Source organism: Pipistrellus hanaki (genome assembly GCF_964339955.1).
Source record: "Pipistrellus hanaki genome assembly, chromosome: 11".
Lineage (NCBI taxonomy): Eukaryota > Metazoa > Chordata > Mammalia > Chiroptera > Vespertilionidae > Pipistrellus > Pipistrellus hanaki.
The window spans coordinates 30,397,594-30,415,772 of NC_140513.1; the positions used below are offsets into that span (position 1 = coordinate 30,397,594).

Here is an 18,179-nt window from a genome sequence, read left to right on the forward strand (position 1 = left end):
AGCTTTTGTCCAGCTGGAGTTCTTACAGGATTAGAACCCAGACCTCTCATTCATCAGGAAATAGTGATTGGAAACTCTTTTTTACTGCTAAATTTATCACAAAGTCGCAAGCAATGCTTTCTGTTCAGTGCATACGTTTAGCAGGTAGAAAAGAAACTCACGGCACTTGCCCGGGTAGTCCACCCTCTTTTTTAGAGGAAAGATTTGATCAATTTCTAGTCCTGTGTGACCTTGCAGAGCGAGGTCTCACACGGGCAGCAGCACCTGAGAATTGGGACCCGGTAATCTCTATTGTCATAGCCCTGCAGCCTGTCAAAATTCAGAAACCACTATTCTAAGGCAATTTGGATTTTCAAAAGTATTCATTTCTTTTGGCAAATATTACAGTGTACACTTAAATGGGTCTAATATGATCACAACCTTGTACCACCCTCACCACTATCTAATTCCAAAGGATTTTTATCATCCCAGTGGGAAACCCCATACCCCAGCAGTCCTTCCCTGGCAGCCACTAATCTACTTTCTGCCTCTAAAGATTTGCCTATTCAAGACATTTCATATAAATAGAATCATCATATGTAGTATTCTGTGACTGGCTTCTTTGCACTTAGTGTGATATTTCCAAGATTCATCCCTGTGGTGCATGAATCAGTACTTCATTCCTTATGTGGCTGAATCAGATCCCATTGCATTCACGTGTCTTTTACCTTTTCATCGGTTGATGGGCATTGGGTTTTCCCACTTTTTAGCTACTCTGAATAATGCTGGTGTGTCCCTGCTGTGTCCCTCTCCCCTGGCTGAATTGGGTACAAGAGTATTTTTTTTTTCTTTTCTGTTCGATGCCCCAGGAATTTTAAAAACAGAATTTGTAGCAACATTTAAAATTCAAAGGGGTTTTCACTTTGTCAATGAAAGAAATTCTAAACCTAAAGGAAGGTGAAAAGAATGTATGATGAGCCACGCTTTTGAGGCCTAGTCCCAGAAGCAACATCTTCTCAAGGGAATAAGATGGTGCTCCTGAGGAATAGCAGTTTCTTTTATTCACTAGACTCAAAGGAGAAGACGCAGGAAAGGTTTGCATGAAATCCAACGGTTGCAGATGGCAGAGGCGGAAGGGAGCAAAGCAGAGAAATCTCTAGGATGGATAAAAAATAAAATGGAGGGATACACACTTCTTTTACATTGGTGGGCGCAGGACAGTTTACCTTTAGCCTACATAATGTGCAGAGGTATGTGGGAAAAGAGAATAATGAAGAATGTTGGGGTTTTTCACCCCTCACCCGTATTTATCTCTGGAGGCCTGGAGAAGAGATCACACTGACACTCTAAGTATGTTATTTTAGGTGCACAAAAACAGTAGATGAAGGTACTACACAGGCCTTGGAAGGTGATCTCCCCCCATAACCCATTCAGTTGGGAATTTCTTTTTTTATTTTATTTTTATTTTATTGATTTTCTACAGAGAGGAAGGGAGAGAGAGAGAGAGTCAGAAACATCGATGAGAGAGAGTCATTGATCAGCTGCCTCTTGCACACCCCCACTGGGGATATGCCTGCAACCAAGGTACATGCCCTTGACCGGAATCGAACCTGGGACCCTTGAGTCCACAGGCCGATGCTCTATCCACTGAGCCAAACCGGTTTCAGCCAGTTGGGAATTTCTTATGATCGAACATCTCGTGTGGTTACTTTCAGTTGCTGAGTTGTCATGCTTGCCAAGGGAGCCCCTTTTGGTCCACAATTTCTAAACCCAGCTCCTGATTTCCTGAAAAGCTGGATGCATTTGGCCTGTTTTCTCTGCAATAGCATCAGGCTGGGACTGTGTAGCAGCTGACCCCTTCATGGGGCCAGCGCTCTCCATTCTGCTTCCCCGGCCCCCTTATGCCAGCTCCTTTCACTCCTCATCAGGTTTGCCTGGCTCTGCAGGCATCGGGGAGAGGACACAAAATAGATGACAGCTCTAGTTATGAATTAATTTGCTTTCTGGTCTCATAACAAAGTAATCTTGAGATTGATGACTGTGAGTCTGTGTCCTGGAGACTGGTTTCTGTGCACTGACTGCACCCATTTCCTGACGGTTTCACACAGAATGTGGGAAACATGTACCTGTGGTGTCATCCTGTGGGACCTCCTGCCAGGAACCGTGGCTGCTGGCCCCATGGTTTTCCCTGGTCCTTCTCATGTCTTCTTGGAAGAGGGCCAGCCACCCATCTTTGGAAGTTGCCACAGACCCTTGGCTCTTCTCTGGATACTGAGCCCCCTCCTCCCCCACCCCATTTTCTCCGCTGGCTCTCCAAGGGTTGGGCATGTCTCAGCCACTCCTGGAGCTGCGTAGGGTGCTGCTGATACAGGTGGATAGAACATGAGCAATCACTGACACTTAGGGGGACTCTTTCCTTTGTATTGCAGGTACCTTTTGTACCTGCAGATTAAGAGAGATATTTTCCACGGTCGATTACTCTGCTCCTTCTCAGATGCTGCCTACCTGGGTGCATGTATCATTCAAGGTAAGTTGAACTGGACTGTAGAGATTTGGCTGTTCAGAGATGCCCCTCCTTCTCCCTCCCCATGCCTGTCCTGCTGGTGTCTATGGTCTGAGGCCAGGCAGGGCTGGGTACTCGGTACCAGAGCCCCTGGTTATCTTTCCTCTCAAGCCAGCAGAGTCTGGTGGAAGGCTGGGCTGTGGTGGTCACAGGGGCCTCTGCAAAAACAAAGGGTTCTCCAGGTTCATGGCAGAGCTCAGAATGTGTGACTTCATGAGAAGCTCTGAAGGATTGTGAGTGCCAAGTGCTGACCGCCAGTGGCTCAGTGGGTACACTGAGGAGAAACTGTGTCCAGGAGGAGATATAAATTCAAACATTTGAGTGAATATGTATATATATATATTTTTTTCATATACTGTATCTAATTCTTCAGCTTTTCCAGCCACCTCACAGGGAAGGAGGAGAACTAGGGTGGTGAGGAAAGGCCAGGCCCACAGTCTGTTGGAGTTCTCGGGTGTTCTGTCCCTCTGGGCCAGTCGGGAGGCAGCTGGCTGCAGGGGATGTTCAGAAGGACACAGGTGATCCAGCCCTTTGTAGCATGAATGCTAATGACATGTTTGTCAGAGAGGGGGAGGGAGGGGGAGAGAGACAGGGACCAAGTGAGCATGTCACCCTTCTAAAGGGACTGGAACAAGATGTGGATCATGACAGTCATCTGCTGACCACAATTCCAAGCTTCATTCACAGTTGGAGAGAGACCCATCCTTCTTGTGGGGTTGTGATAGGCAGACCTGTCCCGGGGGGATGCTCTGTGCTGGGCTATGGTTTTGGGAGGTGGGTGCCCTCTGAGAATTCTAAAGGTTGTGTCTGTGCTGATGCTCCCCCTCCCCGGGGAGCAAGCTAGTGCTGCACAGCAGATTTTGGCAGAGGCATGGACACCCTGGGGGATAGTCACATTGAAAGTCAGAACGACAGTGATACCGTGATGGGAAAGGTCCTTCTGCCTGCCCAGAGGTGGGTCACGTGCTTCTGAAAGCCACCTCTCTTACATCAGCGCTAAGGAGGCAGAAACCCATAGTTCTCCCCATTCCCTGTGAGGAAGGCAAGTTCCCAGCCAGGGAGCACTGTGTTCTTTAAAGGAGACGTGGATCGATACTAATCCGAGCAGCAAAGCCACACGTGAGGATTTCAGAACGCGGCCAGGCATTTGTGAATAATGGTCAGCTCTCCAAGGGCAAGTTCAATCCGGGTCTGTAACGGGAGACTCTCCTTCCTGTTTATGTTTGAGATAAAGTCACAAAGGCTTCGTCCAGATGATGGGGGGGGGGGGGAATTAGCGGGGGGGGGGGCCTTTTAGTTGTCTCGTGTTCTCACTGACCACATACAGATGCCGTGGAGAGAGTAGAGTTGCAAATGGACTGCTGACCTCCAAAGGACTTTTCAGCTAGAAAAATGCAGTGGTCTCCATGGGCCATTTATAGCAAGCCCAGCAAAAGCAGATCCATAAAGTTCTGAGGTGCTGGGGCCATTCTTCAGCAGCTCTAGAGATCGATCGTTACAAATGCAGATAAAGATCTGCTTTGTAGGAACTGCTTATGCTTATGGAGAGTGATGGGGAAAATAGAGTAAAGGATTAGAAGGCGGAGGCCATGTGGCTTTTTATTGGCTTCTCATTTGCCCATGCTCTTTTTTTTATTATTAATTTAAATTTTTTATTGTTGACACTATTGCAGATATCCCCCATTTCGTGCCCCACCTTTCTCATCTTCCCCAGTCCCTCCCCACACTATTGTCTGTACCCATGGGCCCTGCATATAGTTCGTTAGCTAACCCCTTCACCTTCTTTAACAGTCAGCCCCCCAACCCCTCCCCTTGGAAATTGTCAGTCTGTTCCATGTATCCATGCCTCTGGTTCTATATTGTCCTTCCATTTATTTTGTTTGTTAGACTCCACATATTAGTAAGATCACATGGTATTTGTTTTTCTCTGATTGGTTTATTTTACTTGCCAACACTCCTTGAAGGAACATGCTCTTAGCTTCTGTATATTCTGAGTGTATTAAAACCAGGCAGCCACCCGGAGTTTTGCCACTTGTATGTACTGAACACAATGGGCATATTCAGTACATGCCACATTTTCTTTCATATGAAAGACAAATTACAAAACAAAACACATAGGACCCTAGGGACCTATTTCCATTCTTCCTCAGTAAAAATACCGTTCCTGTTCCTTCTACAGCATAGCAACAGGGCAGGATTCTTGTTCTTATCTCCTCTGCCTGGTGTGTTCAACCCCGTGGGTCTGTGGCTTCTACTAGAAATTCAGAGCTCAGTTCAGATGTCGCTTCCTCTGAGAAGTCTCCTTGGATACTGAAGTAGCTTCCCTCCTGTCCCTCATTATATCATCCGTTCTCAAACCCATTTTTGCTGTCTTTTAAGCACTTAGATTTGAAATGACCCTGTTAAGTTGTTTTGGGGTTTATTATGCATCCCCTTTACCCTCATGTAGAACCTAAATCCCATGGAAGTGGGTCTCTGGGTGGATTTTTCACTGTAGGACCCACCTGTGTTGGGCACACAGTAAGTCCTCCACTCAATATGTGACGTGAACCAGGGCACTTGTCTAATTGTACCAATATAAGCTTTCTTCTTCTTTTCTGGAAAGAGTGGTTGGTTCCCTATCTCATTCACTTATTTGTTCTTGTGTTCTCTGAGCATTTACTGAACAGCTGCTAGGTGGCAGGCAGTTAACACAGAGTCCCCAGGGGTGAGGTGGGAGGAGACAGACAGGTAAACAGACAGTTGTGATATGTGTTAATGGCTAAATAGAAAGATACACATCTCCCTGCTAGGACCTCAGCAGCGCCCCAGTCCTGCAAGGGCAGACAGGGAAGGCTCCTGAAGAAGCTGGCCCTGACGCTGTAACATCCTGCATCTCAAGTTCTTTTGCGATTAGTCCTCTCCACACCAGGGAAAAGCCATTGTCCGGCTTGCTCTCTCTATTTGCCATCACCCGATCACGCTCATCTGTTTGCTCCAACTCTGGTTTGTTCAGATCAGGAATTCTCTTAAAAAATGAGCTGGGACCTGTTTCAGCCATCCGATGTGTTGCATGCCATTTGTCAGAAATTGACCCTCAATGTCTGTGTAGAAGAGAGAACCATACGCTGCTTACCCAACTCCTCTTGGTATGGAAAGCAAAAATTGAATAGTTAGAAATCCTTAATTGCGTATAAACTGCCCTTTGCTTCAGGTGAAGTCAGAGTTAAAGACAGGCAGGCAGTGACAGGAAAGCAGGGGCTGTGGCGAGGGAGGTGTTGGAGTTTACCTAGTCAGCAACCTTGTGCAGGTTCCATGGTATTTCTTCTTAGTCTTCACACATTTTCCAGGCTACTTGTTTGCAGTGTTGAGTCCATTGTTCCTCACAAGTTTTCCTGGAGAGAGAAGGCCCCCCCGCCCCAAACAAAAAAACAAACAAACAAACCAATGCACCCTAACAATCACTATGCAAGCTGGCATTTGCATTGAAGACCCAGTTTCCTGTCAGTGGTCCATTCCCTATGGGAAATGGCTACATTAGGTTATACCAGTTCCTAAATTTTAGGTCCATTGCCAGCTCACAGTTTGTATGTGTGGGTGTGTTTCTTTTGAAACTTTGTTGAGCTAATCATTAGTTTAATGACCCATTCTGGTCATTGATCCCTTTGGGCCTCTTATGTTTGATTGATTGATTAACCTTTTTCATTATTTTCCATTTCCATTCTTATTGACAACAACGAGGTTCATACATATCTTTGACTTTGCATATAGTACAACTTTATAAAAATGATTAGTATTATTTAGTAAATATGTACTTTAAAAAAGTTTTATAAATTAAACGAGACTGTAGAACTCATTTTATTCCTTTTCATGCTCAGAACATTGTTTTGGAAGTCTATGTTGCTGGGTATACATCTATTTTGTTGCTTTTAAATGCTACAGGTATCCAGAAAGGTATATCACCCTTATTTTATTTATTGTTCCCATTGACAGTGAACACTCAAGTTGCCAACATATTCTTTTTTTTGCAACCAGAGTTTTTCTAGAATATATGCCCAGAAGTGGGATTGCTGGGAATAAATTTGACTAAATACTCCCAGCTGTTCTCTAAAAGAGCTACATGTATCAAGAATCTTTCAGAAGTATACAAGTATTTGCATTTTCTCAAGTCTCTGCCTGATTTCCTAATGTTGTTAATCCTACAGGTGTAAAATGAATCCTAGTTGTTCTGGTTTGTGTGGCTCTGAGTATGGATGGGTTTGGGCATCTCTCCATATACTCACCCTTTGGGTTTCCCCTATTGTGAACTGGCTGTTTATATTCTTTAAACAATTTCCTGTTGGTCTTCCTGCCTATTTTCTTATTGATTTGTAAGGATTTCTTTTTTATTCTATTTTGCAAATATACTCTTTCAACTTGGCATCTATTATTTTGACTATGATACCTTTAATGAATAGAAATATTTAAAATGTTGATACAATCAAGTCAATTTCCCACCAATGGTTGATGGTATGTTAAGTCTTATTTTAAAAGTTCCTCCTCATGTGGTAGACATTTTAGGTTGTCTTAAGAGCTCTGTAATTTGAATTCTATTAAGAAGCTCTAAAGAGCTTAGCTTTTCTCCCAGTTTTGTCCTACAGTCATTAGATGATTCAACAAGGAAGGGACAGTAGATAGAAATTACAGAGTTGTATGTGATTTTGCAGACGGCTCAAGGCATCTTGATTTTAAAATCTATTTCGAAGTCATGGTGGTGCTCAAGTTCTCTAATACAATTTCCCCACCATCTTTGATCTACTTCCTGGGCCATTTTTGCCTGAGACACTTGCCCCTTCCTTGTTCATTTTCCTTATCAAACTCATGGAATCAGTAGAATATATTCCCAGCCAGAGCATCACCTTTGCTGCTCCCGGGTGCGGTCCATGCACATTAGGTCCATCCTCTTCAGGGTGCTCAGTGAGGTGCAGGCATTTCTGAGGTGCCCTCCTTTAGAATCCAGCAACAGCCTTAATCTGGTTTGCTCCTCCATACTTTGAGACACACTCTTTAATTTAAGAGCAGTCCATTTATTTTTATGTGCAATCCTCTTGGGTGCCTTTATGTTGTGACTTTTCATCGAACAAGCCATACCTACACACATATCAGAGCAGGCAGCTCCAGCCAGGGGACTCGTAGGCTCAGAGAAAGTTAGCTTTGAGAGGAACCACAAGGGACGGTTCAGTGTTTCTCAGTGAGAGGTGGCATACCACCTCCTATCCCAGAGCATTTAGAAATATTGAGGGAAGCATTTTTGGCCACCACAATGCCTGCCTGTGCCACTAGCACGTAGTCCCTGAAGGGTAGGGATGCTAAATGTCCTCCTATGCCCTGGGAGGTCTAATAAAGAATTGTTTAACCCCCATATACCCCATTGAGAAATAATGACTCAAATCCATTTATTGTGTAGATAAAGAAATGAGGCTCAGAGAGGCTGGCGAGTGTCCAGGCTCACACAGCTAGATCTGAACTAGGATATACGCTTCCAGACACTCAGGCTGTGGTCTGTGGATACAAGTACATTTCATTGGATGAGCTTATTCCAAGCTCTTCTTTTGGGTGCTGGAGATATCCCATGAGCACCCTGTGGTTGTTTTTAATCTTTTTCTCTGTCTACTTTTTACTGCTTACAGCTGAGCTTGGTGATTACGATCCTGATGAGCATCCTGAGAATTACATCAGTGAGTTTGAGATTTTCCCTAAGCAATCACAGAAGCTGGAAAGAAAAATGGCAGAAATCCATAAAAGTGAGCTCAGGTAATTGGGGTAGACGTTTGTAAACATGCAAAAGCATTCTCACCGTGGGGAATGTGGAAGCCATGTTGTGAAGTAAGAATGTCTGTAAGGTATGGGCAGACTGTTCCAGGTGTCAGAGCAATATTCCTGGCACTGTCAAGTTCCTCTTATTAATAATGATCGCAACAGTGTGGGGCCCCCTGGGTGGCTGTTTATGAAGCATCAGCAGTTATTAGAGCCATATATTTTCTTATGGGTTTTTGCCACCCTGAGTTTCTGAAAATGAAATGTAGGGTAAATCGGTAACCTGTTTTGCGGTTTGCACTATCTCTTTTCTTCCTGTGGCCATTGCTGGAAGCATTGACTCCATGTAGAGGAGAATCCCTTGAGAGGGTTTCCTTTGCTGAGCTGTTCTCAGGGCAACAGATTCAGTGCCCTCTCCTCTTTTTCTTGTCTGCGATGCTCTAGGTCTAGGACAAGTGCTCAGCAGGGCAGTAATGGCAGGAGTAGAAAAACCACATGCAGTATCCACTGTGTCCAACACTCTTCTAAATAGTTGCACATATCAACTCATTTAATTTTCACAACAACCTAGGAGATAGTTGCCATGGTTATTCCCATTTTATAGATGAGGGAGCTGAGGCACAGAGAGATTAGCTATCTGACTCAGGATCACACAGCTAGCAAATGGCAGAGGATGGATTTTAACCCAGGCCACCTGGCTCCAGAGTCTGTGCTCTTAAGCTTTGTGTGATCCTTCCACTTAGCATAGGCTACCAGGGATGAAATGTAGCACTGGTAGGAATCATCAGCAATTTTGAATTCAGGCTACTCAATTTTTCTAGCCTGTAACTAGAATTCAGATCTGTGAAAGTTTCACAAAAATTCATTATGATAATCATAACAAGCTTGGATCTCTGGTAAATATTTAAAAAAAACAAAAACAACCTTAGTGTCACTGGTTTATGAATTCTGGAACAAACTGTCCCCTGTGAAGGAGTGCTGGAGCTCCCTACTTTATGCTGGCACTCCCCCTTCTGGTGAGTCTGAGAAGAGCATATATGGGGGCATTAAGGTGGCAGCATATTTCCCCTCAGATGATTAGATATAAAAAAATCGTGCCAATTGCAGAAAGCAATATATTGTATATTCTCTCTAGGTAATTTAGAGTATTGTTTCCTAATGCAAAACTTTGCTGAAAACATGACAATCTGACTACTCTTACATTTTGGGGACAAGGGTTCTTAAGGTAAAAATAAAGTTCCAATAGCCAGTTGACGGGTGTGTGGGCCAGCAGTGTCTGGTGAGCACAGGGTGAGACCCTTTGGATAAAGGACTCACATCCAGTGTGTGGATTGGTAGGAGATGGGATTGAAAGGTCTGTTGTAATCAGAATTTGCAAGGCCATCAGTGCTTGGAACATATGATACCTATAAAGATTTATTGAGCACTTACTGGATGCCAAAACACTGTGCTAAGAGTCTTATTTGTATTACCCACTCAGACTCTGTGAGGTAGGTGCTCTTGTTGTTCCCAGTCCAAGGTGAAGAGAGCATACTTGGAGTGTCTGAAGGATTTGCCTTGTGAGCAGCAGTCAGGACTTGAGCCTTGCTGTTATCTGAAACTAACACACAAGTGCTGAGCAGGCATAAAACAACCAGGGGGTTTAACTAGTGGTTTGGCAGCTGTGGTGGTTTTCCACAGTGATCACCCTGGCACTGGCATCAGAGGGTGAGACTGTGGGCAGGAGGACCCGTTAGTCATTTCTGCTGTCCAGGCAAGAGATGGCATGGATCTGAAAAACAACAGGAGTAGAGAACATTGAAGGATGTCTCAAGAGTCATTGTAGAAAGACTTATTGACCCACTGGATTTCATGAGTGAAGGACTGAATCAAGATGCCAGATTGTTTTTTATAATCAGAAAGCTGCAGATTGGCCCTTGTGCCAGCATCTGAATTTGTTGATAACCCTGAAAGTGGTCATCGTGCACCTCGGGAACAGAGAGGGTCGCCAAATAACCATGGTTTACTACATCTCGGAAATAAATGCCACAGCTTGATCAAAGGTGCCGTTCGGTGCCACTACACATTTGTAACATCCAAATGTGAACTTTGTAAAGAAGTTAAAGTTGCGTGTCCGAGAGATGAAATAACTAGAAACCACATGGCATTGCAAGGAGAACTGCAGAGGGTGTTTTCCTATGCATTTTGCTAATAATCAAGTAGCCCTGCATTTCCTGCAGCATCGGTGCAGAAGAGTGATTTTAGGTTTGGATGGGGAGATAAGACTAGAATAAGTTGATGGTGCAGGGGAAGGGGGGGTTGTGCTTTCTAGAATCAGTTGGAACCCTGCTGCAGAGACTCAGGTCACTCTGGGGGTTCAGCAAGCCCTTTGTAGGTTGTAAAAATGTTGATTTCCCCTAGGAATTGGACTGCTCTGCCAACCTGACAGTGTCAGGAAGGAGCAAATGAATGGAAGAGAGCACTGTGAGCCTGCATTGAGGTGTCACCATCTTATTCTCCAAGGCTGTCACAGCACCCATGACTCTCCCACACAGCAAATGGGTGATGTGTGATCATTGATCTGTTGTTAAGGAAACTTCCTAAGAGGATCCAGTTGGCCTTTGTTGGGGGTTGAGTGCTCCCCCAAAATAACTTCCTGTCTTCTACCTGGTTTCTGAACCAGTTGAGCAAAAGAGATGGTAATAGAGACACTCAGACATGAGCAGAAGTGATGATGTATAGTGAAATATTTTTTTTACCTGTGGGGTTTCACCACCTCCTGCAGCCTTCTTTATTTGATTAGACTCGGTCTCCTTCTGTGTTCTCCGAGGAAGGGGTAAGAGCTGTGAATCTTGGGAGAAAATAAATCAGGGAGGAAGGAGAACCCTCCCCGCTCTCCAGGAGGCTACTCACTGCTTGAAGGTAGAACAAAGATGGCTTGAAAGGCATGAATAAGAGACTCCTTTAGAGGAAGAGAGTGTGAAAGAGGGGCTCAGTGGAATTTTGAGGTGCTTGAAAATAGAAGATCAAGATTTCAGTAAGAGTTTCCATGCACTAAGTGCTCAGACTCCTTTTATTTTTGAGCGAAAAGCGAAATTCATGGCCTGGTCAACTTTGCTTCATTAAATGTGTCGTATCCTTGACCCAATAGGAGGGTCGGAATGAGAAGTCACAATTTTGCAAATATAATAACAATTTATTGGTCTTCTCTGTGTCAGTCAAGAAAAGCTAGATATTGCTGGGGAAACAACCACTAAAGCTCAAAAGGTTTAGAACAAATAAGACATTTCTTTTGTGTGTACACCAGATGTTAGCAGGGGTGCAAGGGGGATACCCAAGCTTGAATTTGCCAGTTGTTGAGCTAAAGGGAAGAGGGATCTGGAGATGTTGCTTCAGCTTGGAAGTGATACATGTCCCTTCCACTTAACTACTATAATCAAATGTCCTACCCAAGAGCAGGGAACTGCAATTCTATGAGGTGTCCAGGAGGTGCAAACTGGAAACAGCTGGCAAATAGCTCTTGGTGGCCTTCACAATATCATTAATTAGTAGGTTTTTTTTAAAAATAGACTTTATTGCTTGGCTGGTTTGGCTCAGTGGATAGAATGTCAGTCTGCAGACTCAAGGGTCTCAGGTTCGATTCCAGTCAAGGGCATGTACCTTGGTTGCGGGCACTTCCCCAGTGGGGGGTGTGCAGGAGGCAGCTGGTCGATGTTTCTAACTCTCTATCCCTCTCCCTTCCTCTCTGTGAAAAATCAATAAAATATATTTAAAAAAAATAAAATAGACTTTATTTTTTAAGAGTAGTTTTAGATTCATAGCAAAATTCACTGAAAGGCCCAGAGATTTCCCCTGTACTCACTGTGTCGCCTCCCCCAATATCAATGTTCTCCCACCAGAATGGTACATTTGTTACAACTGATGAACCTACAGGGACACATCATTATCACCCAGAGTCCATAGTTTACCTTAGGGTTCAGTCTTGATGTTGATATTCTATGGGTTTGGACAAATGTATAATTGCATACATCTAGCAATATCATATCATATAGAATACGTTCACTGCCCTAAAAATCCTCTGTGTTCTGCTTATTCATCATTCTCCACCCTCACCAAGCCCTGACAACCACTGACATTTTTACTGTCTCCATAGTTTTGCCTTTTTCAAAATATTGTACAGTTGGGTCCATACAGATTGACTTCTTTTACATAGGTAATATGCATTTAAGATTCCTACATGGCTTTTCACTGATAGCTCATTTTATTGCTGCATAATATGCAATTGTTTAGATGTAGCACATTTTTTTTTGTCCATTCACCATACTGAAGGACATGTTGTTTGCTTCCAAGTTTTTGGATTAGCTTCAGACATAGGCCATTGGCAATTATAAACATCTATGTGCAAGCTTTTGTGTGGGCATATATACTCATCTCCTTTAGGCAAATACCATACCAAGGAGAGCAATTTCTGGGTTATATAGTTAGAGCATATTTTGTTTTCTAAGAAACTACCAAACTGTCTTCTAAAGTGGCTGTACCATTTTGCATTCTCACCCGCGATGAATGAGAATTTCTATTGCTCCACATCTATCTTTGTCAGCATTTGGTGTTTTCAGTGTTCTGAATTTGGGCCATTCTAACAGACATATAGTGAATAAAGTTTTATGTAGAAAGATTTTATAGAGGCAGCTTTGGGCCTCTTAATATACTATCCTGTGAGCTAGACAATGAGGAGATGTGTGATTCACATTATTGAAGAGATGCTAGTAAAATCCACTGAGGCTGAATAATTTTTCTAGATCAGGGGTGGTTAATAAGTTTTTTTTGGGGGGCTAAATGGCCGTTATTGCAGCTACTCAGGTCTGCTTTGGTAGAAGAAGAAAAAAAAGCCACAGACAGTACATAAATAAGTGGGCTATCATTCAGTAAAACTTTACTGACGAAACAGATGGTGGGCCAGATTTGACCCATGGGTTCTAGTTTGCTAACTTCTGTTCCAAACACATGGCAGAGCAGGTCTAGTATTCAAAAAGTTCAATCGTTGGTAAAGTGGTTTTGAGGAAGTATAAGAGTCCCTATTTATCTGTGGTTTCACTTTCCATAGTTTCAGTTTCCCATGGCCAATCAAGGTCCAAAAATATTAAATGGAAAATTTCAGAAATAAATAGTTCATAAGTTTTAAATTGCATGCTATTCTGAACAGTGCGAGGAAATTCCATGCCGTACTGCTCTGTCCACAGGGATGTGAATCATTCCTTTATCTAGGGTATCACCTAACATCATGAGTGAGTGGAGTACAATAAGCTATCGTGTGTGTGTGTGTGTGTGTGTGTGTGTGTGTGTGTGTGTGTGTGTGAGAGAGAGAGAGAGAGAGAGAGAGAGAGAGAGAGAGAGAGAGAGAGGAAGAGAGAGAGAAAGGGAGAGGGAGGGAGAGGGAGGGAGAGGGAAAGGGAGAGAGAGGGAGAGGAAGAGGGAAGGAGAGGGAAGGAGAGGGAAGGAGAGGGAAGGAGAGAGAGGGAGAGGGAAAGGGAGTAGGAGCCCTAGCTAGTTTGGCTCAGTGGCTAGAGTGTAGGCCTGTGGACTGAAAGGTCCTGGGTTTAATTTCGGTCAAGGGCACATCTTGCAGGAGGCAGCCGCCTATCATTATTGGTATTTCTATCTTTCTCTCCTTCTCCCTTCCTCTCTGATATCAATACAAAGATATATATATATAAATAAAAGAGGGAGAGGGAAAGGGAGGAGATCAGATTCACATAAGTTTCATTACAGTATATTGTTATAATTATTCTTTTTAATTATATTATATGAATCTCTTACTGTGCCTAATTTATAAATTAAACTTTATTATAGGTATGTATAAGAAAAACAGTACTATGTAAAGGTTTGGTACTGTCCATGGTTTCAAACATCTACTGGGGTTTTTAGACAAATACACCATAGATAAAGGAGGGTTTCTCTATATTCCTTAACCTTAAAGAGCAGAAAAATCATCCAATTACCCACCACCACAGTGATCAAATGCTGTAAGGTTTGTGCTGAAAGAAATAATGACACTGAGTGTGTTTTACACAGTCATTACTTCTTTTTATTTCACGAAACTCACATTTTCTGTAAATCATATGCTGTGGCTTCCTAGCAAGGATTTATAGTTTTTAGAAATAAGTGCCCTGCTATGATAAATTTTTTCCACCTATGCTTCTAATGAATGGATCACAAGGGCCTCCTTAGGAAATGTTTTTGTGCAGTTTTGAGAAGAGTGTTTATTGTATAAAAGGAAGAGGGGAAATGTCAGGTTATTTTATAGCTCTAATCTTTCTTAACATGTGCTTTCCTCTATCATCTTTCTACCACCCCTCTCCCCCTCCCCTTGTCCTTTTCCTTCTTAAATCTCTCAGAATCTGTCTCCCTGGTAGGTTATCAAATCCATTTCCATTCTCTGTTGTTACTTGGTATAACACCCTTATTAGGAATGTGAAGACAGCGATTTGGCATTGAATACTTCTCCTGTAAAAACTAAATCCCTGCCAAAACCGGTTTGGCTCAGTGGATAGAGCATCAGCCCGAGGACTGAAAGGTACCAGGTTCCATTCCAGTCAAAGGCATGTACCTTGGTTGTGGACACATCCCCAGTAGGGGGTGTGCAAGAGGCAGCTGATTGATGATTCTCACCGATGTTTCTAACTCTCTATTCCTCTCTCTTTCTTTCTGTAAAAAATCAGTAAAATATATTACACACACACACACACACACACACACACACACACACACACACAAACAAAAACACACACACAAACAAAACAAAACAAAACAAAAAACCCAACAACAAAACCTCTGCATTATGCGGACTATACCCTGACCAGATCTATGCTTTTTGGGCCAAATAATAGCTTTTAAAAATGAATCATTTTATTTAAGTTCTAGCTTACTTGCACCTGGTTGATTTGGTAACTCTAGGCCCTGACCTTTGCATGGCACACTCAGAGCTAAGAGGCAGGGCCCTTTAAAGGAACAATTTACTCTTTGAATCACCATCATCCATATTTAGCCAATTCACTTTCTGCCTCCATTGGCATTGAGTTTGAAACCACCTTCTTTTACCAATAAGGAAAGAGAGGTCTCAGGGATTAACTTATCCAAGGCTGCACAATTATGAAGCAGCAGACCTGGACCTAAACCGGAGTTTTCCTGTTGAGTGCTCTGATATCTTTCTAAGTTGCTGCTCTCCAGCTAGTCTTGTCCTTGCCAAGTTTCAATGCATCATCGCTGTCTTTCCCATCACATGGCATTTGCCCCAATTTGCAGTGTTTTATCTAATTCTCTGCATAGAAACGGTCCCTGATGGTCCTCAAGGAGTTTGTAAGGGATAATGTTCCTCTCAGTAAAAAATCAGAGATGGGAGACTGGGGGCTCTCACTTCTAGTAAGGAGGTAGAAAAACATGAGACATTGATCTCCTCCCCATCACCAAGATAACATCAACAAACTATATAAACTACAAAAAAAAGGTATTTGTAAAACATATCTGATTGCTGAGGATACAAAGAAATCCAAATGCACTAAAATCCAGACCATCCTTCTGAGGAGAGTGGAGATCTGCAGTTGCTTTCACTTTTGGAGGCATGGTGGGAGGAAGAGGAATTGGCCAGGAGTGGGCTGACTTGACTGATTGGGATCCCGAAGAAGCCAGTTACAGAGTGAGTTGCACTTTCCTACCACCATTTGGCCCCAGCCTTCACTGAGTGGAGAGGGGGAGTGTGCTGAAGTTGGACAGGAGAGGAGAGCTGACTGAAATCCCTCTGAGACACTCCAGACCTTGGCCAAGGCAGGGCAGCTCTTGCCAATGATGGGGGCAGGACCACAGGGAGGAGAAAAGATCCAAGTGCAGAGAGCCAGGGGTAACACTAAAGAGCAAAGGAGATGCTCTGCAGCTCACAAAGTTGACAGGCCATGAAATTTAGAGAGTTCTGTGGAGTCTCCTGGGTGCTAAGATCCCAAGCTCTGCCACAGGGCAAGTCCTGAGATCACTCACACATTTGAAGTCAAAAGTGAGCAAAATTGAACTGAAGTTGCAACCAAGTTGCATCAAAAGCCATCCTAACTCAAGTTGAGAATGCTAGTTGGCTGTAGAAGACCATTATATTGGTTTCCTACCCAAGAGTTGAATTTTGGAGCTCATAGACCCAGATGGATCAGGTGGAGTCAAATCACCCCCTTCCCTGCCAAATGGGCCCCACACAGTGCAGGTCATTCCCGGGAAAACCCACACCTTCCATAACGAATGTCCACTAATAATTTGCATTCATTTTGGGGATACTATATGTTTTTGTACTCTATGTAATGGACTGCTAAAGGCAGATCAATAAGAGAGTGGTCTTCTTTGGCAGAAAGTCAGGATGGGAAGAAGGGAGCTGTATAGTTAAATACATAACGACTTGATCTCACCTAATTTATCATAGAAGCACATCTTTAGAGAATTGTTAGCTCTTAAAAAATAATTTCACTAATCACTGTTTTTATTTCCAAATGTCTCATTAGAGACACTATTAACCTTAGAACGGTTCCTGATGCAAGATTTAAAGGCTAGAAAAATCATTATTTTCCATTCCCCAACAGACTTTTTGCCAGAAACTAATGTCCAGCGAGGGATTTGAGGGAATAAAACAAAGCATTTCTATTTAATTGATCTTAGCATCTTCCTGAAAACCTGCTCATTAAATTGTGTTCTTCCTCAGTGAGTGCAGGGGACACAAGAGTTTCTAGTGCTATTGGGTGTCCACCTTTCCTCCTTTGGCTTTGAACCCCCTTCTCTGAACATTTGTAGTTGGCCTTTCTCTGTGTGTGACTTTTTAGATTAAATCTTTTAAATGCTTAGCCAAACATTTAATAGCTCTGCAGGCAAACCCAAAGCAGTCAACGATTTCTCTCTCATCATTGATGTTTCTGTCTTGCTTTTCCACTCTCTTCCTTTCTGAAATCAACACAAAATATATTTTTTTAAAAAAGAATTCCTCCTTTATAAATAGTAGGTGAAAAAAGATATATTGCTTGGTAATAGAAACAATTATATGTTGGTTGGATCAGTAGGGTTTAATGAAAGACAGCTCTGCACATATATTTCTTATAATCCTGATTAATTCTGTTTAGTTCAGTGTGCTCTTAGATTACATAATATTTCATCCAGTAATTCTTTTATTTAAAAAGCCAGGAGCTGTTTCATTTAATAATTGCAAAATACATAACACATAAGAGACTATATAAGACCGTGTATGTAATATATGAATAATTTAAAGAGTAGTTGGAGAAATACCCATGACCCTAACTCTGCTTATGAATTGGAATGTTACCAGATGCTTTGAAGTCTCCCCTGTGTCCCTCCCAGGTCACCTCCCTCCCTTTTGCACACTATGCTAAACTGGGGGTTATTCATTCTCTCCTCTTGCTTTTATAAATGTACTTTATATGTATCGCTAAGTTTTACCTTTTGAAAAGAAAAACGATCCCTGTTGTTTTCTATAGCACACTCCTCTTGGTGGTTAGGATTATATATTCACCCTTGGGGAATAGTTCAGATGCTCTAAGATACACGTGGGACATTAATGTCAGCCAAAGAGTCTTGAATGCTGCACAGTCCTAGTATGGAAGTCATCCCCAAGAGGCTTTTCACAGCATCTCTCTTTGAAGCCCTCCTCTACCCTTGAGGCCAAGACCTTGTGTACACCCTGGAGGATAGTGCTGGGACTAGTGGCTGAGATTTCCTTTCAAAATCCAGGGCTTTCCAGTAGAACGGTTGATGGTTCTTTCTTACTCAGATGGCTCTGTTTAGGCTTGTTGATGGGGTGACGGGATTGCCACTTTCTACCCTGAGCAAGAAGGAATGTCACTTA

General features: G+C 42.9%; 1 protein-coding gene across 3 annotated transcripts in view; it reads left to right on the forward strand.

Annotated features, from left to right (window-relative positions):
* The window catches only part of FRMD3 (FERM domain containing 3), a 218,490-nt gene that overhangs the window by 145,663 nt on the left and 54,648 nt on the right, over positions 1 to 18,179 (forward strand). For all 3 annotated transcript variants that reach the window (XM_084899384.1, XM_084899385.1, XM_084899383.1), the window contains exons 5-6: positions 2,409 to 2,506; positions 8,191 to 8,314. In XM_084899384.1, the coding sequence (XP_084755510.1) occupies positions 2,409 to 2,506; positions 8,191 to 8,314 (222 nt within the window). The remainder of the gene's footprint in view (positions 1 to 2,408; positions 2,507 to 8,190; positions 8,315 to 18,179) is intronic.